The sequence below is a fragment of the Lathyrus oleraceus genome, chromosome 5, assembly GCF_024323335.1.
Source record: "Lathyrus oleraceus cultivar Zhongwan6 chromosome 5, CAAS_Psat_ZW6_1.0, whole genome shotgun sequence".
Lineage (NCBI taxonomy): Eukaryota > Viridiplantae > Streptophyta > Magnoliopsida > Fabales > Fabaceae > Lathyrus > Lathyrus oleraceus.
In genome coordinates this window covers 152,507,291-152,526,922 of record NC_066583.1, presented here as the reverse complement: position 1 = coordinate 152,526,922, position 19,632 = coordinate 152,507,291, and the positions used below count along the sequence as shown (strand labels likewise).

Here is a 19,632-nt window from a genome sequence, read left to right as displayed (position 1 = left end):
AGATAATGTCACAAGTCTTGTATGAGGGATGGGTAAAAGTCCCTCCCGAGAGGTCCAAATGCCTCGCCTGAAGGACTTACAGTCTCATCATCAAGACTACATATAATTTTTCCCGAGGGACATGGATTTCTCAGGTTAATTAAACTCTCACCTAATGGAATTAACGTTTCCTCATACGGAATCAGACACACAAATCACACCTAAGAGGCGTGACCGAAGTCTGGCCTAATAGACAATCACAAGTCTTGTTTGTGGGCTAGGTAGAGGTCTCGTCAAACTCCTTATCTGAGGGACTTATAGTCTTATAAACCAAGATACATATAACTTTGCTTGAGTAACTTAGATACATCTGGCTAATTAAACTAGAACATGAGGGACTTAATGTTTCCTCAGGCGAGATCAGACACAAAAATCACGCCTTAGAGGCGCGACTAAAGTCTGGCCTAAGAGACTTTCAAGAGTCTTTTCTAAGAGTTGGGTGGAATTCCTGCCCGAGAGCTCCAAACGCCTCCCCCGAGGGACTTATAGTCTCATCAGTTATGCGACATATAACTTTGCCCTTGGGGACTTAGATTCTCTATGCTAATTAAACTCTTTCCTAAAGGAGTACATCCCCAAGAAATACAGGTCATCGGGATACCCTCTAAAGTCATGATCTAAAAATACTTTATCCTCTATCAAATTCCTCTTGTTTGAGGGACTATGTAGTGTTATATTTATAAAAGTAATTTCTTAGGGTGATGGTCGTAGGGACCTCCCTAGGAAGGTGACAACAACGTGTTGCCCTGGGGAGGGTATCATCTTGACCCAAGGTTATCCTGTCGTTTAATCGTGAGAAATGTGAGATAAGGTATTTCTTGGGTAGAGAGAAGTTGTGATCATTAACTGGCCCATGCCCCCTTAGAAATAGGGATTCAATGGTCCACCATTGACTAGGTAGGCGGTGATCCTTTCCAAGAAAATCCTAGGCCTAATTGGCCTCTATAAATACCTCTCTCCAATAAGAGAAATGGAGGGAGCTTAAGTCATACAGATCACACTCCGTATACGCTTGTACCTAAGCACATTATTCTACAACAAGGCCTCTCACCTCACGTGAGTAGGTCCCTAAAACCAACAAAAATAACCACCAGACATGACTTTTCACCGCTGTGGACAAGCATAACCATTGTTATTCATTATGCACCTACAAAAGTCTCTGATTCCCCCTGCCCTTATAGGAGGAACACACACCTGTACTTTTTGACAAAATACTGAAAGAGGTGCTTATACAAAGCATATTGATTATGCTATAGAAGTTAGTTACATCATGCTATCAATCATGAAATGTGAGTTTTAGACGCAACAGAGTTACATGGAAGCCTTCAATATGGTCGAACATTTGAAAATGCTTTACCAAAAGCAAACTAGGCATGAGAGGTTTGAAATATCCAAGACTATTTTTCAAACTCGTTGAATTTTTTTATTTGTCGAAGCACCAACTTATTCCCCTTTCTTTCGATTCGTTGAATTTTCCTAGTGTTTTTTTTAATTCTCTTTGGAGAATTATTCAAATTTCTCCTCTTTTGAAAAATTATTTACAATTGTCAAACGACTAGTATTTAAAGGTGCATTCTAAAACGGTACCTACAACACAATAGGATATCCTCTACGTTTTGACTAAATTGTTTGATCTTGGAGACTTCGTGCTGAATAGTCAGCATGCACAATTTTTGAAAGTGCAAAAAAACGTCTTAAAGAATGCGATCTAATTCGTGACATAATCAGTAATTTCTTTCGGGGACATAAATCAAATTCGAACCTTTTCTGAAATTCAAAATAAACATATAATTTTCCCTTTTTAGAGACTAAATTGAGTGTCAAATTTTTTGTATCAAGTAATTAATAGCTTCTCTTGATCATAAACCTCACACTTCTCCTCCAGGTTCCACACACAATGGAGTAGTTTTTTAAACACAATTCCTAGGAATTCTCAGAATATGCCAAGTCCAAACTAAAATGTAGTTGGAGTGGAGTAATATAAGAAACTTAATATAAAATGGAGAGTTTTACTATTGAAGGACAAAAAATAACCCTACATAAACTAAAAAGAACTGTACTAACATAAATGTATGAAATTCTATGTACATTTCTTACAACAACAAACAAACTTTGTAAAAAAAGTAACCACACCAGAAGTCATAATACAAAATTTTCCATATTTTTCTATAAACTATGAGGAGCTATTCTTTCTGTATTAAAAACAGTATGTCCTCTTGCTGTTCCAGAGTTATGATTTATGTCAGCACTATTACTATACTCGTCACTATTATCTGGTGTTTCTAATCCATCACCATTTGATCCTATTCCAATATATTGTTGAACTACCAAAATTGAAGCAGCTGCTGCAAAATCTGATGAAGCTAATAAATCACCTATTGCACCCATCTCAGGACACTCACTCCAATCTGTTAACCCTGCTGTCAATGGTGATATCATTCCTTGACCTCTTCCTACTATAAATAGATCATGTATATCATCCATTGTTCTTATTGCTGCTACTGTTTCCTCTCCGTTGTTAACTACTTTCTCAATGTAGTTAAACGAAGCATCGTTCGCGTATCTTATTCTGAACTCGTGTATTAGTTTATCATCTATTTGTTTTTCTATATCATTATCTGTTGCAACTGTTAACACGCTTGGTTCATTTGAATTGATTACGTTTTGACCTTGTTTTCGAAGCGGTTGACTTGCTTTTTCGCCCAGGACAAACCGCATTATAGTCAGGCTTATACCGGTGTGTTCGAACATTCTCCATCCGTAGCTTAACGCTTCTCTGTCGTCCGGTCCACCGAAGAACATTACTGCTATGTTATGTGATACTTGATCTGAGGCTAGTCGGTTTATACCGTTGAAGCCTCTGTCGACTAGAATTCCGACCGAGCAAGGGGCGTTTGCTAGTACGTTTTGGTTGATTGTTCGAAACGACATGTTTGTTGGTTCCATTCCGCCGTCCACTGTTTGTTGTTTATGAAACGGGAGGATTATTAGTGATACATGTTTATCTTGTGCTAAATTGCATATATCATCATGCATTGTTGAGTAAGGGGAAACTGCTGTTAAAGGCTGGACGAAGACGAATGAAGTGTTTTGTTCGTAGTTTTTAAATGCGTTGATTATGTGATCGGATTGAGCTTCTGTTCGGTTAATTGCTGTCTGTTCTGGTTTCGCTGAGTTGTGGACAATAAGCATTGCTGATGTACGGCCGCTGAGTTCGACCAAATGAAGCATGTAGAGGCATATCGGCGACTTCTTTGTCGGATTCGAGGCTTCAAGGAGGTTGATCATTGTTGCCACATTTCGAGGACTATGGACACAAACTAGTATTCTAAATTCTCCATCTGGTTTTGATATCTGAATTGTTCTTCTTTTGTAATGTATGCTTCCCCTTGATGGTCTATGAATGACCGATACAGCAGGTACAATTATTCCGGTCATTATTAACGTTATAATCACCATGACGGCAAATGATTCTTCATCGAAAATCTGCATAAAGTTTTAAATAGTCAAAATGAGTGATTCATTGAGATGAACAAGCAAAACAATCAATAGTACTATTATAGTCTTAACACCTTTTGGTCCTTTCCAACATTGAGAACAATCATTTCAACAAGGCCTTTTGTGTTCATAAGTAATCCGAGGGTAGCACCTTCGCGGATCGGCATTTGATAAAAGAATGCAACAGCTAGAGTTCCAACAACTTTGCCGATGCAAGCAAGAAAAATGACAGTAATAAGAATACTCCAAGTGCAAGACCCTCGAACGAGTCCTAAATCGGTTTTTAACCCACTGATTGCGAAAAATAGAGGGAGCAAAAGTCCCGAAACAAAATCCTCAAGCTTTTCCACAAGAGTAACACCGAGTGGTCCGTTCGGAATCGCCAAACCAAACACAAAAGCTCCGAAAACAGAATGTGTTCCAATAGCATCGGTGATGAAACCGGAGATCATAACACCGGCTAATATAAGAGATATATAGAATTCACTGAACGATTCGCCTTCGGGTGTTTTCCTAATCATCCATGCAGCTGCTGGTCGAACGGCGTAAATACAAAAGGCGACAAACGCCACGCCCGACAATAAAACCCAAAGGGAAGCAAAAGACATTTCATTTTCAGCCAATGCAATTGCTAGAGCCAAGAGAATCCAAGCGCAGACGTCATTAATGAGTGCAGACGAAAGAGCGAGCCTTCCTAAATTCGTGTTAATAAGTTTTAGCTCGGCGAGGATGCGAGCTAAAACAGGAAAAGCAGTGACAGATAGAGCGACTCCGATGAACAGAATATAAGTTCCTTGGTTTATGTCACTGTTAGTCTGTTTATTCAAAAGTAAGGAAAAAGTAGCACCAATGATGAAAGGCAAAATCATGCCAGAAATTGCTGCAAAAATCGCCTTTCTCCCTACGCTGCGCAAAATAGTTAGGTCCATCTCCACACCAACCAAGAAGAGGAAATAAAGTAAACCAACATTCGCCATTGTTTCAATCACCATCACACTTCTTAGAGGGAAAATTGCATTGGCAAATTCTTTGTTTTTTCCGAGTACCGAAGGACCTAACATTATTCCGCCCTGCACCAAAGAAAACGGCACATCTATCAGCAATGCAATGCAACACAAAGGGCACTTGAAATGTATTTTTGTGATTGAAAAGAAAAGAACTAACCAGAATTTCGGCTATGACGCGTGGCTGGCGAAAGGGCTTGAGAATGAAGACGAAAATGCGAGTCGCTGCAACAACTAAAGTTAATTGCACGATGAAAAGTGGGAGAGAATAATCCAAAGGGTTATCTCCTTGCCATATTCCATTCGTTGTAATCATGGTTGGTGCATAACACACTATGTATGCAGATGTTTTGTTTCCATTATATACCATTTTTTCCTTGTTAATCCTCTTTTGATATAGAGCAACTTTCACCTTCTGTTATATGAAATCCTAATAGAGGATTCTTTCATCTGTCAAACTTGCATTACCAATGCAATAGCAGCATATAAAAAAATCATTTATATAATTTGTTATTGAACTTTGCAGAAAAAGATTGTTTAAATCTTGCAGATGGATATGATAAGGAGGGAAAATAATGTAACAAGAAGAAGAAGGATAATTATTATTTTTGATCTGTTTGATGAAAATTAGAAACTAGAGGTAGGTAGAGAGAAAGGAAAAAAGGTTGGTTTTGTTTTGGTGGTTTTCCACTCCAAGTGGGAAATTTATTTTAAAATCTATGGTCAATCTTGTGCAGAGGAAAAAGGGAATCTATTTTAAGAAATCTTAAGATTTTTTATATATATAATGTGAGTGATTATTATAGATTAAGAATAAACATGTGTATCAAAATTTAATCCCATCTCTTAACTGATTAAAATGCTATCAGTTTATCAATCACAAATCAGCAATATATTAATCTCATAATAAAATAAAATATTTGAATTGTTTAAATTTAATTGGTTAACTGTAATACAGATTTTTTTTAACAAATAAAAATTTATAAACTATTATATTGAATATCCTGGTAAAGTAATTTGCAAAAAGAAAACATCTGAAGTTCCTCCCAACATCTTTTGTAGAAGTTCCTTTTATTTGTTTTTTCTTTTCAAAATAAAAGCTCCCTTTGTTTTTTAAGAGGTTTTCTTAAATCTTGTTTGGACCAACTTCTCATAAGGAGAAGAGAAGTTTGAATTAAGTCAGGTAAAAAGACTACATTTTTTATGTTACTTTATATAATTTGAAAACCTAAATGTAAAAAAACTTATTTTTGAATACCAATTAATGATGTCATGTGTATTTTTTTCACTAATATTTATTTTATTTTGAATAAATTAATATGTAGTTTTTGGAAAACATAAAAGATAACTTAAAGGTGGTGCCAAAAGTATTCATAACTAATGATTTATTTGAGGATGCCACACCTCATTATTCTCCAATTCATAATACACAGAAAATCCAAGTTTGAAGATGATTTTATAGTATTTTCAAACTAGATGGTGTGGTTAAAAGTTTAAAAAAAAATACTACATGGGAATATTTGTTGGGTACTCATGTGGATGTTTTTTTACGGTCTCCTTCAGCCATTTCTCTTGTTCAAGGAGATTGGACGGCGAAAGGTCATAAACGTCAGTAAACATGTCTGCAAGGGGAGGTTTTTCTGCACTCTCAGCAACTTGAATCGTCTGAAGAAGCTGTAGCAGGAAATTTGTGAGTTAGAATAACTATTTAACAATGTTTTTAGCGACCCACTTAAATCAAGTTCAAGTCGTGATTATAAAATTGCAAAATTTTTGGTGCAATATATCATTAAGTTGGGGTAAACCATGTCGCTGAATACTCCATAGCTGTTGCAATTGTGTAAGTAAAGGAAGAATGCTTTATGCGGCGATTACAAATTCAAGGAATATAATTGAAACGGAAGTCTGGTAAGTGGTATATAGTATCGTCCAAAGGATTTTTCAGGGAAAAGATATAGTTTACCTGCTGTCTCAAACTGTTTCGAAGCTCAGACTCGGCAATGTCATTCCACCAACCATTCCTTTCTATCCACTTTCTAAATCTCGCCACAGGATCACGTGTCGATCTCCACCAATCAATCTCTTTGGCAGGACGATACTTGGTAGAGTCATCTGATGTGGAGTGGTGTCCTGCTCTATAAGTAAGAGCCTGAAAAAACAGAAGAAAGAGATACAACATTGGTCTGCCGTTAACATGCTTCAATATGAGACCATATACCGGTATTTTATTTAAACATGCCAGAAGATTTGGCTTCAAAGGTTATAATCATTTTACTTCTATCAAAATTGGTCTCTTTTCGCTAACTGCCATTTGCCGAGCAGCTTGAACAGCACTATAGATGGCCAGAGCATCATTCCCATCTACACGAATACTACGAACTCCATAAGCTTGTCCTTTTACAACAACACCATCACCTATTTATAAACACGAAAACCAGCAGAATATGTTGTTAGACATTGCGAGACAATGGAAAAGACCTAGACAGTAGAAGAAGTTGAAATAGAAGGTACAGAAAATTACTTCGAAACTGATCTGATGTAGGGGTACTGATAGCCCATCCATTATTACGGCATATAAAAATGACTGGCGCCTCCATTACAGCTGCAAAATTTAATCCGGCATGGAAATCTCCCTGTCATAGCTCATAACTCAATCTATTACAATATAAAAAACAAGAAGAAGAAAATCTTAACATATTGAGGATCCTTGTTAATGAGTCTTACTATTATAGAAATTGAACAATTTACCTCACTTGAACCGCCATCTCCAAAGTAAGTTATGGCACACGCATCCTTTTTGTCCATCTTTAAGGAATATGCAGCTCCAACAGCATGGGGAATTTGCGTACTACATATCAAAGTAAATATTTCATTTTTTAATTATCATACATAGATCAAAATTTTCAATACTTACGCAATGGTTGATGCTACAGTCACGTAGTTGTGCTTGTTAGACCCGTAATGGGCTGGCATCTGCCTTCCTTTCCCATTATCAAATTTATTGGAAAAACATTGATTTGCAAAATCTTGCAAAGTGAAACCACGCCATAACAAGACTCCCTGTTCCCTATACTGCATGCAATCAATCCTATTTTCTGTAAGATCATTTCAAATCTTAAACAAGATAATTATCTTTTTAGCAAATTAACAAATTAAATTAAAAAAACAATGGAATTCAGACTAAAAATATAGATTTTCCCATACATTTTTGTTACATATTGCTCACATTCTAATGCAGTATTCTCAACCATAAATTACATAAAATGGCGGTTAAATTTCACTCCAACAACCAAGCCTTATCCCACTAAGTGGGATCGGCTACTTGGATAAAATTTCTGTCATAATGTTCTATCCATTATCTAAAACCATGCTTCTATTCATCTCGTAAATTTCACTCTAGTAGAGTATTATAGCTTCTATTTGACAATATCGGTTAGTTAAAATTTGTGAATCGGACAACAATATAGATTAGTTAAAATTCAACTACAAAGGTATTAAAAAACTGTCTGTTACCGCAAAAAACGGCCGCGGCAAAAAAGTATCGGAAGGTGCCGATACCGTTATTCACCGTTTTTGTGATAAAGAACATATTATGGTTAATTCACACTGCGACGACTGCAATCAGCATCGCAACACCTGTACCGACGGAATATTCTAATGCAATGAAGAAAAAAAATACAAAACATAATGTAATTTAGTTAGTATGATGATAAGTAACCTGAGGGAAAATAACATCATCCATGGAAAGAGCTGCAGCAGATGCAATGTTGATAGCCTCTTCCCCATTCGCCGTTACATAAAACGAGATTCTTCCTTGTCTTTGTGCTTCATAGAAGATAGTGTCCATAGTTTGAAGTGCAACCATGTTATTATACATTTTAACAGCAACATCCTCACTAACCTAATAATACCAATGCTTATTAATTAATTTTTTTTACATAGTAATGCAAAATCAATGAAAATGAAGTTGAAGTTAGTGAAAAAAAAAACCTGCACAGACTGAGTCCCCAAAATTGTGTCCCCATTGTCATCAAGAACACGGTAACAGGGGATTCTCTCTTGCGTTGATTCAGATAAAAACCTCATATGAGGAACGAATTTGACATTTCCTCCAGGAAAATCTATATCCTTGGATATTATATTAATAAAGTTAGCATGAGAACGTTTGATGAATTGAATTGAATATTAGAAAAATGAAGAAACCTGATCGTGAACGGAAGGATTGGCGGCAGTGGTGGAGTTAAAGCGGCGGCCTGGATGGAGACCGGTGAGATTAGGTTTCCGTCGGTCGGCGACGAGAAGAGGAGTGATTCGAGATTTGATGTAGGTGAGGATGGTGGTGGAGTTCTTCATCATGCAAATGCGAAAATGAAAGTATAGATTTACAGAGTGAGAATGGCAATGAATATTATTGACTAAATTGTTGAAATTGTTATTGAGATTGTAAAGGTGGTGATTTTAGTTACGAAATTTGCTACCCGACAAAAAGAGTATCCAATCCAAATGGAGGGAAAATAAGGTGAACGTCAGATGTTACGTGGGGGAGTCCATGTGAAAGACTTCCATACATAATTAGTTTATTTTTTTATTATACATGTTTCGTGCTTTACCCGTGATAAGCACGTGCGTGTCAGATTTGATCCTTCATTCATTTTTGTTGCATGTAGAATGAATAAGAAATTAGAAAAAAACTATGACATTAATTATTTTTAAAATATAATGCATACAATTTCGAGAAAAAAAGAGATGGTGGGAGAATGTGTTTTTCCAGTGTGACTGCAAGAGTTTCGGATACGGTGGAGTGTAAAGCATATGTAAAGTTAATATTCCAACCCTTAAGATATTGAAATTAGAGATATGTATTTGAGAGTAAGAATAAGATAATATTTGAAATTAGTACGTGGTAAGATTTATATATGGCAAGTAGTTCTGTAACTACCTTTGTCAAACTTAATCCCAATGTGTGATGCTAGGAGCTAAAACATCCCATCCCCAAATTCTTCATACTTAGTGAAGTAAGGATTAGGATTTTTAATTCTCTCTATTATCGTTTTATGTTTTTCGGGCAAGTCTTCGCTTTATAGAGACAAAAGTGGAAAAGTCTGACGAGTGGAAGTAGGTGACCTTGAGAACATGTGCATTAAAGGTTTGTCTCGTCACCGAAATATTTTGTAACGTCATTCTTACATGCGGATTAAATATTGAGTATCATTGGGTGGGAAAAGAGGTTCAAGGGATACACTTCGTCTTTAATAAGGAACGTATGTTGGAAAATGCTCATCGGGATGTTGGTCTGTCTTCTACCTGGTCGGTCTCTCACACAGAGCTCAGAAAGAAGTTGTGTGGATCCTTCGACGAATGATCACCGTCTTTTCACGAGTGTTTGTTCTCCAAGATGGGATTTAAAATTCCCTTCAACTACTCCGAAGTGGGGTTTTAAATCACCTTAAGATTGATCCTTGTCACTTGAACCTAGTGAGTTGGGCTTATGTAAAGGTATTTCAATATTGGTGCAAGTATAAGAATGAGGAATCGACTGTAAAGTTTTTCTTCCACCTCTTTAGCGTGCAACGTACTCCTTCCAAGGCGGAGCGGGGGCAAGGGTTGCTTCATTCCAACAAACAAAGAAAATGTTTGACATTTTTGTTGACAACTTCAAGAGGTTCAAAGATTTGTATTATTTAGTCGCTCCTTAAAGTCGTGAGGCAGATTCAAATTTATGTGTTCTTCCAGAGTGCTCTTCATTCCGCCCCTAGAATCTGAGATGCATAGATGTGAGGACAAACTTCCCTAGTATTGGAATCTTAATCATTTCTTGGAGAGTTTGGAGTCTGACCTAATTGCTTTTTGGGAGTGTTTAGTTTTTATGGAAAAGGCGGTACATTGAAATAAGGTTGTTGATGGAGGTGTGATCGGAAAAATAGTAAGTGTACTATTTTTACCGATGTAGTAATAATGAGTTTTATTTCCAAGTATCGATCTCAAGGATTGCGTAGGAAATACTTATTTTAATTTGATTCTATCAGAACAAAAAGATATTGGTTTGGTTGTTTTGGAATTTATAATCGTAAACACAAAAATAGTAAAAATAATTGATTAAGATAAAAGATGCTAGGGTGAGTGGTTGAGTTAACCAGTTATGAATTCAGTCCCGATTTCCTTAATACATATGAAACATTCAATCACCTAACCTCAGAATGTTCTTACTTAAGTCCTTAAGGAAGAAACTATTAAACTACCAATTCTTACTCAAATGTCCATTCAATTAATCATTGGTTTTAATCATACAAAATATCAAGGTTTACGGTGATTTACGAAAGTTACTAGTCCTAGATGATGCATTCATAAACCCAAAGTTACTAATCCTATTATTGTGAAAACCCAATTGTATTTGTTCATAAACCCAATTGTGTGAAAACCCTACCAATCACAATTCTTTTTAGGTTGTAACGGGACTTGGGTACGGTGGGATAAACAAAAAATTGGATAACAAAGGGTTTTGAACTCGGTAGTCATGTTGTGTGATTTTTCTTTCTCTTTTTTTTCTTCTGTGCATCACATATACTTTGGGGGCTACTTTCACTCTTTTGATTCTTTTTCTACTCAAATTTTCCGAGCATTTTATATCTGTTAGAATCTAAGATCCCGACAAGTGCATTTTTCTCTTTTGTTTTTCTTTTCTTTTTTCTTTTACTTTTTTTTTCTTTTAAAGAAAATACATACTATTTTTCTTTTTGTAAGATCTCATCTTATGCACTTGCCTTCTCTTTCAAGATTTCCACCCCAAACTTAGTTTTATTGCACATCTTGCAATTCACACAATCATACCGAGTTATGACACAAAAGGAAATGGATGATTGAAAGTTAACAGGGGGTTTATGATGAATAATGCTTAAACGTTAACATGGGGTTTACGATGAATAAAAAGGCTAAGGCTCAACGGGGTTTACGAAGGGAAACATACATATCGGGATGGCTAGAAAGGCCCTGGCTAAACAAACAACTTGCCTCAGTGTGTGTTGTCATGCTGTGACGTGTCAACAGGACATACGCAAAATCAGAGTGACAAAGTCATACCTGGCTGAACTCTCATGTTAATATTTAGTGTTTGGCTTTTTGTGATCTCACCATGTTGGTTAGCTTGCAAGCTCTGAAGTCTCTTCGTGTTATGTGGTTCTTTCCTGACTTGGTCTTTCCATACCGCTTCCTTGGTCCGGTGTCCCCAAAATGTGTCCGACTTCTTTTCTCAAGGTTGCATCAACTTCCGGGGTGCCTTATTAGCCTAAGTTTGAGGGGTGTCATTCATCCACTACCATTGATCTCGGGCTCGTCCAACCGTTTCTCATCACCCTGTACACACATTAGGTCCAAAAGAACAGAAAACAAACAAAACAAACAAACATACTAATATAGTGATAACATAACAAAAACAAAACAAATTGAAAGAAAATAAAACATGAAAGGAGAACCCCCCCCCCCACCACCACCACACTTGAACTAAACATTGACCTCAATGTTTAAATTCAAACACGAAGGGGACTTACAGTGCTCACTGTTGAGGAGGAGGCGGAGGATCGTGCGAGAAATGCAACATCAGACGTTGCATCATGGCTTGCATGTCATCCATGACTGTCCCTTGCCGGAACAGTTCCACACTTTGTCTATCAAGTTCCGCACCTTGCCTGGTCTGCTCGGTGCAAAGAGTTCCCATCTTCGTCTGGATCCAACCCCACTGATCCTGAGACATAAAAGAGGAGCCTTCACCCGGTAGGCTCGAATCATGTGGGGGTGGCATACCGTGGGTAGCTTGCCTCTCGTCTTCTTCCATGTCCTCACCTGAAAGGTCATGGTCAAACTGTGTATCTTCCCCTACCGCTTGGGCTGAACCTGTGTACAACCAATTAGCAGCATTGGCAATGCAAATAGACCCAGGTGCCGGAAGTGCGAGCACTTCCACATTGTGAATCATCAGAGCGTAATGAGTCGGCCTGATGGCAATCATTTGTTGATTGACTAGCGTGTGCATGTCAATCCTATTCTTGCCCAATACTGCAGCCTCTTCCATCAGCAGTTGATCATGCCCGAAGTGGCCCGCAATCTGCGTGATCATACCACCTACAGAAATATCCCTAGTAGTTGCATGGCCAACCTGTTTTAGATGATTGGCGGCGAAAGCCGCTGCATTGATTCGCTCATTGTGAGCCATGCAATACAGAAAATATAATTCTCTCTTTGCCGTAACCCCAGTACTATCACCCCGTCCGAACAAGGTGTATGCTAACCCTTTTTGTGCATACCTAAAGCACGGGTTGTGAATTCCAGAAGCCTTTCCCGAGCTGGGGTTATACCCAGTTTTACCTGTAATAGCTTGCCAGAAATCAACAACAGAAAAAGTGTCCGGAGGGGATCCGGGTCCAGATACCGGGAGTTTCAGAATACTCCCCAGTTCCGCAACCGATAACTCATGATCTTCATCAAACAGGCGGAAAGTAATTTGCCCATAAAACTCCAACTCCGACCCTGTCCACCTTCTCCTCATCTTGAACTCAACCGTACTCAAGAATTCAAGGGTTATCCGAGCGAAGGTCGGTGCCTCAAATTGCATGTATTCCAACATACCAATGTTGTAGAACATGCGGTGCACCTCTTCTTTCAAACCTAACTCATCCAGGGTGGCATCACACATATATATGGTCGGAATAAGCTTACGTTTGGCTAGAATGACATACCTCTCTTGATGCTCCGGTTGGTCAAACAAAATGCCATGATTGTTTGTAGAGCGTCTAACTCGTTGCTTTGGTCAAGAAGACGTGGCTACCTCCTTCTCCTTGCTTGCACGCTTTTGAGGCATAATGTACCTGACAAAAATTTCTCAAAATCCAACGAAAAGGTTAGTGAAAACTGCAACCGTCACTGTGTAGAGGACGGCGAGGGGAACACTTTTTGTGAAGGTGAGTGGATGTGAAAGTGAGTGGAGCTAGGAGAAAATTGAAGTTTAGCTTGATGGAGGCTAGGTTAACAATGGAGGAAGTGGGAGAGAGAGGTTGCCAAAATCAGAAAAAGTGAGAATGAGTGGTGAGGAAGAGAGATAATAGCAAGTGGGGCCCATTACTTAAAATACCCAAAATCAAAAAATTTGAAAATTTTACCCGTTACAAACAACACGGCCGTGTTCCTGCACACGGGCACCCGTGTTAATCTTCTGTTTTAATTAACACGGCCGTGTGTCAGCACACGGGTGCCCGTGTTAACTCACTGTTTTAATTAACACGGTCGTGTGTCAGCACACGGGTGGCCGTGTGGATGCCCTGTTTTTCACATTTTCTGAATTCGGAAATGCTTCTTTGGTCTGGCATCCTGTAACTGCGACGTGATTATGATTATGGTATCCTTTCTCCTTACCTGCAACAATATTTCACACCCATACAGAAAAGAAAAAGCAAAATAAGTTAGCAATCGAACACGTGGGTTGCCTCCCACGAAGCGCTTCGTTTAACGTCGCATGGCTCGACGGTTTCCCACCTCATTAGGCGAGGCGCATATGGTCAATCAAACCCGGTTGTTGGCCTCTGTAGTATGGCTTCAGCCTCTGGCCATTCACCTTGAATACATCTCCATTGTCTTGGTTCTTAATCTCTATTGCTCCGTGTGGAAAAACCTTATGCACGACAAATGGCCCGGACCATCTGGACTTTAATTTCCCAGGAAACAACTTCAGCCGCGAATTGAACAACAATACCAGTTGTCCTTCCCAGAAATCTTTCCCGATGATTCTCTGATCATGCCACTTCCGTGTTTGCTCCTTGTACATCTTTGCATTCTCATATGCCTGATTACGAAATTCTTCTAACTCGTGAAGTTGAAGAATTCGGGATTCACCGGCTTTTGCAAGATCACAATTTAAGAACTTGGATGCCCAAAAGGCTTTGTGCTCCAATTCCAAAGGCAGATGACAAGCCTTCCCATAAATCAGCTGATACAGAGACATGCCAATTGGTGTTTTAAAAGCGGTTCGGTACGCCCATAGCGCGTCATCCAATTTGATTGCCCAATCTTTCCGTGAAGCACTGACTGTTTTTTCCAAAATCTTTTTAATTTGCCGATTAGACACTTCAACTTGCCCACTCGTTTGGGGATGATATGGTGTAGCAATCTTGTGCTTCACATTATATTTCTTTAATACGTTCTCCATGAGCTTATTCAAGAAGTGTGTTCCTTCATCACTGATAAGTGCTCGAGGCACACCAAACCTGGAGAAGATATTTTGTTTAAGGAAGCTTACCACTGCTCTAGCGTCATTAGAGGGGAGAGCTACGGCTTCCACCCATTTGGAGATGTAGTCCACAGCCACCAGAATATAATTTTTCCCAAATGAGGGTGGAAATGGTCCCATAAAGTCTATTCCCCAAACATCAAATAATTCCACTTCAAGCATGCCCTTTTGAGGCATTTGGTTCTTTCTAGAGATATTTCCTGTCTGTTGGCATCTGTCACATTCCTTCACCATGACTTGGGCATCCTTAAACAACGTGGGCCAGTACAACCCGGATTGGAGGACTTTTGCGGCTGTCCTGTCTCCACTAAAGTGTCCCCCATAATCTGAGTCATGACAAGCCTTTAAGACTTCATTTTGTTCTTCCTCAGGGACACATCGACGAATTAGTCCGTCTACCCCTTTCTTATACAAGAATGGTTCGTCCCACAAATAGAACCTGCAATCATGAAGAAACTTTTTCTTTTTGTTATAATCAAAATCATCAGGAATTATACCACCTACCAGGTAGTTTGCATAGTCAGCAAACCAAGGAACACCCACCACCGCGAGGATTCTTTCATCTATAAACTCGTCCTTTATGGGATGTTCCTCTTCCGTCTCTTTAATCGGAGACATTCGGGACAGATGGTCAGCAACGATGTTTTCACACCCCTTTTTGTCTCGAATTTCAAGGTCAAATTCTTGCAACAGCAAGATCCATCTGAGCAGCCTTGGCTTCGAGTCCTGTTTAGAAAAAAGATATTTCAACGCAGCATGGTAAGTATAAACAATTACCTTTGTTCCCAACAAGTATTGCCGAAATTTGTCAAAGGCATAAACCACAGCCAGTAACTCCTTCTCTGTGGCTGCATAATTCATCTGGGCTGGATTCAACACATGGCTAGCATAGTAGATGACGTGGAGGCGTTTTTCTTTTCTTTGCCCCAAGACAGCCCCTACTGCTATATCGCTCGCATCGCACATTATCTCAAAGGGTAGAGACCAGTCAGGCGAGATCACTATAGGAGCAGACACCAATTTATTTTTCAAAATCTCGAAGGCTTCGTTGCACTTTTTGTCAAACAGAAACGGAGTATCCTTCACAAGTAGGCTAGTCAAAGGTTTTGCGATCTTGGAGAAATCTTTGATGAACCTACAATAGAATCCTGCATGTCCCAAGAAACTCCGTATACCTTTCTCATTCACCGGGTGAGGTAGATTGGCGATCACTTCCACTTTTGCCTTGTCAACTTCTATCCCTTGATGGGAAATTTTATGGCCTAGTACTATCCCTTCTCTCACCATGAAGTGACACTTTTCCCAATTCAGAATTAGATTGGTTCGTTGACACCTTTCCAGCACAAGTGACAGATTATCCAAACAATTTTCGAAAGAAGATCCAAAAACCGAAAAATCATCCATAAACACTTCCATGTGCTTTTCAAGCATATCGGAGAATATGGATGTCATACACCTCTGAAATGTTGCAGGTGCGTTGCATAAACCAAATGGCATTCTTCTATAAGCAAAGATTCCGTATGGGCATGTGAATGCTGTTTTTTCCTGATCCTCAGGTGCCACCGCAATTTGGTTGTACCCTGAGTACCCATCCAGAAAACAGTAGAAATCATGACCTGCCAATCTTTCCAACATCTGATCGATAAAAGGTAAAGGAAAATGGTCCTTCCTTGTAGCAGTGTTCAGTCTTCTATAGTCTATGCAAACTCTCCATCCTGTAACAGTACGGGTGGGGAACAACTCATTTTTCTCATTTTTTATCACAGTTGTCCCTCCCTTATTTGGTACCACATGAACTGGGCTCACCCACGAACTATCAGATATTGGGTAAATTAACCCCGCATCTAAAAGTTTCACAACCTCCTTGCAAACAACTTCTTTCATAGCCAGATTCAATCTTCTTTGAGGTTGGACAACCGGTTTCTGATCATCCTCCCTCAAAATCTTGTGCATACACATTGTCGGGTTGATTCCTTTCAAATCGTCCATCGCCCACCCAATAGCACCCTTGTATTTCTTTAGGACTTTGATTAGCTCTCCTTCTTGGGTCTCTCTCAAGCCTGAATTGATGATTGCTGGACATTTTTCCTCATTGTCAAGAAAAACATATTTGAGATGTTCTGGTAATTGTTTCAACTCTATCCCCTTTTTATTATCCTGTTTTGATTCTGAAGATGTTTTAGGTCGAAGCTCCTCCCACCGTTGCGGTCGGGAACGAACCCAAGGCGGTTGTTCCTTTAACATTGCTACCACTTCGGATTCTTCCTCATCAATTCCTCCAGTATCCTCCACAATAGATAAACTCAACACTCTCTCCAAAGGAAGCCCGGGTGTTGTAATCTGCATAGTTTGAGCAAAATCTGTATCTAACACTTCAATACTTTTACTCGCCCCTTCGTCCTCCTTGAATTTCATAGTATCCCTCACATCAATTTTGAGCTTTTCATCATAAACTTTGAGGGTCATGGTTCCTTCCTCAATATCTATCATGCATCTTCCCGTTTCCAGGAAACGTCTTCCCAATATGAGAGGAATCTCCTCATCTTCCGGCATCTCGAGTATCACAAAATCCACCGGGAATACAAATTTATCAATCTTCACCAGAACATCTGTTGCTATACCATAGGGTCTCTTCATAGAATGATCCGCAAACTGCAGTGTCATGCGAGTATCCCGCACCTCCCCTAACTCAAGTTTTTTGTAAATTGAGAGGGGCATTAGACTCACACTTGCTCCCAAATCAATCAGTGCCTTTTTGAAGGATCTATCTCCAATGCTACAAGGAATAGTGACTGCACCTCTATCTTTTTTCTTGATCGGAATTTTTAGGCCCTGCAAAATAGCACTACAAGTTTCAGTTAACATAACTGGCTCGCTGTCGATCGACCTCTTCTTTGATATGATGTCTTTCATGAATTTGGCGTAGATCGGCATCTGTTCCAGAGCTTCAGCAAAAGGTATGTTGATCTCGAGCTTCTTGAATAATTCCAAGAATTTCTCCAAAAAAAATTCATGGAGCTCTTTCTTCTTTGTTCTTGTCGGAAAAGGAAGAATGATCTTTGGTTTTTGTTTCTCTTGCTGGCTTGTCGGCTTGACTACCACGTCTTCAGTTTGTTTTGGCTCTTCTCTAATCTCCAAGTCAACTTCCAACAATCCCTCTTCTTCAACCTGTTCGTCAACTTGTGGTTCCTTAGTCTTTCCTTTTCTGGTGACCACAGCTTTAATGTGACTTTGATCACGGGGATTAACGATTGTCCCACTAGGAAGTATGCCAGGTGTATGGGAGTTTGAAGCTAACTGTTGGGCAATTTGTCCCATCTGAATTTCAAGATTTTTTATGGATGCTGTAGTGTTTTTCTGATTATTTCGAGTCTCCTCTTGGAATTGGATGTTGTGAGCTGCCATTTTTTCAATTGCGATCTCCCAATCTGCCTTCTTAGGTACCTATTGTTGCTGCTGCGGATATTGATTTTGATATTGACCTTGTGCCTGCTGTTGCACGTTCCCTCTTTGATCTTTCCATGCAAAGTTGGGATTGAAGGAGAATTGCCATCCAAGGCGCAGCGGAATATAAAAATTTCTCCTTTAATGATCCTTACGAATGAGCATGATCAGTGATAGAATCGTTACCTCTTGTGGCGATTCAAACCTTTGGTGCAGATCTTTGACAATGATCAAAACCTTTGATACAGATCCACGGGGCGATCACGAACGTTGAACGATGACAACGTCTCTACTCAGTCCACACGAACGGATTCCTTCAATCGCAGTGCTAGCTGTTTGTGAGTGAAGGCTTTGAGTGAGAGAGAGAAAGATACGAAATTCCAACTCTTCAGTTGTGTTGTCTGGAGTGTGAATTTCCTTACAAAGCTTCTGCACAAGAGCTCTATTTATAGAACCACTTGTGTGGGCTTCAAGCCAAAAAGCCCACTTAAGTGCATTTTGGCCTATATCTCATAATATGCCAAAATCACTTAAGTGTTTGGTACCTTACCATATTTCGTATTCTGCTTAAGTACACCGTACCTTACGATGTTCCTTAATTATTCTATCTCTCATCAATCCGTCCTTTGTGTGTGACCCTATAGGTTTTCGCGGCGTTGGCAATTATATTAAATCACGCATTTAACATAATAAACAGTGAGCGGTATCTAGCAACACATCACTGCTACCCAAGTCACGAAAATGTCATGTGATCTGACAAAACCTCCTGTGATAATAATTATGTGTATAATTACCCCTTTGCCCTTATGTCTATATTGAACACAAGGTATAGACCGTGTCACCCTTGTCCAGTTCAATATTGGGCCCATAGACATTTATCCTGTTACGCAGGATTGGCAAATTCCATCTAGGACACTCATGTCCCTCAGCATGCTTCGTGGAGTACCCATCAACTGTCTTTATGGTCATCCAGTTACGGATGACGTTGGATCAGTAATAAAGCACTCAACTCTACATCTAGGATCCATAGTGGTTTCAGGTCGAAGAGTGGTATACACTATTATCACCATGAGAATAACTTATGACACTTTGCATAACTTTCTATATAGTGTTCTCATAGCGGGTCAATCCGGTATAAATATTACTCCTAATATTCATACCTATGTTTAAGACTTGATAACTCTTTATCCATGATCCATGAGATGTGATCATCAGTCTACAAACATAATAGTCTTAATGCTTTAATGTTATCCCACTTCACATTAAAGCTCGACTACGGATACTTTAAGAATAGTGTCCTTATGTTTAATGTGTTCTCATGATTAAGTCACACTTAATACATTAAACGGACTATCTATTCTAGGGACTTTATTA

The 19,632-nt window shown here is 39.0% G+C and overlaps 2 protein-coding genes across 3 annotated transcripts; both read right to left on the bottom strand.

The window, feature by feature from the left end:
• Nucleotides 1-2,173: 2,173 nt before the first annotated feature.
• Nucleotides 2,174-5,777, bottom strand: LOC127079313 (cation/H(+) antiporter 15). Its single transcript, XM_051019714.1, has 3 exons — nucleotides 4,702-5,777; nucleotides 3,612-4,607; nucleotides 2,174-3,525 (listed from the first exon to the last, which is right to left on the bottom strand). Exons 1-3 carry the CDS (start codon nucleotides 4,909-4,911, stop codon nucleotides 2,206-2,208), a joined length of 2,526 nt encoding a protein of 841 aa, XP_050875671.1. The 5' UTR covers nucleotides 4,912-5,777; the 3' UTR covers nucleotides 2,174-2,205.
• Nucleotides 5,778-5,909: 132 nt separating this feature from the next.
• On the bottom strand, nucleotides 5,910-9,057 carry LOC127079314 (2-oxoisovalerate dehydrogenase subunit alpha 2, mitochondrial). 2 transcript variants are annotated; one of them, XM_051019715.1, is made up of 9 exons: nucleotides 8,745-9,057; nucleotides 8,532-8,669; nucleotides 8,260-8,442; nucleotides 7,456-7,613; nucleotides 7,290-7,389; nucleotides 7,063-7,174; nucleotides 6,817-6,956; nucleotides 6,505-6,690; nucleotides 5,910-6,215 (listed from the first exon to the last, which is right to left on the bottom strand). In XM_051019715.1, exons 1-9 carry the CDS (start codon nucleotides 8,895-8,897, stop codon nucleotides 6,048-6,050), a joined length of 1,338 nt encoding a protein of 445 aa, XP_050875672.1. In that variant the 5' UTR covers nucleotides 8,898-9,057; the 3' UTR covers nucleotides 5,910-6,047. The 2 variants fall into 2 exon arrangements, with proteins under 2 accessions (XP_050875672.1, XP_050875673.1); XM_051019716.1 differs by having other exon boundaries at nucleotides 8,532-8,662; nucleotides 8,745-8,900.
• Between the last annotated feature and the right edge of the window lie 10,575 nt (nucleotides 9,058-19,632).

Coding starts and splice junctions, on each gene's coding strand:
- LOC127079314 (XM_051019715.1), bottom strand. CDS start 8,897: ATGATGAAGAACTCCACCACCATCCTCACCTACATCAAATCTCGAATC. Junction 7,175..7,289: donor GAGATGGCGGTTCAAGTGAG/GTAAATTGTTCA, acceptor GAGCTATGACAG/GGAGATTTCCATGCCGGATT. Junction 6,691..6,816: donor AGAGACCAATTTTGATAGAA/GTAAAATGATTA, acceptor CTGTTTTTTCAG/GCTCTTACTTATAGAGCAGG.
- LOC127079313 (XM_051019714.1), bottom strand. CDS start 4,911: ATGGTATATAATGGAAACAAAACATCTGCATACATAGTGTGTTATGCA. Junction 4,608..4,701: donor GCGTCATAGCCGAAATTCTG/GTTAGTTCTTTT, acceptor TCTTTGGTGCAG/GGCGGAATAATGTTAGGTCC. Junction 3,526..3,611: donor ATGTTGGAAAGGACCAAAAG/GTGTTAAGACTA, acceptor AACTTTATGCAG/ATTTTCGATGAAGAATCATT.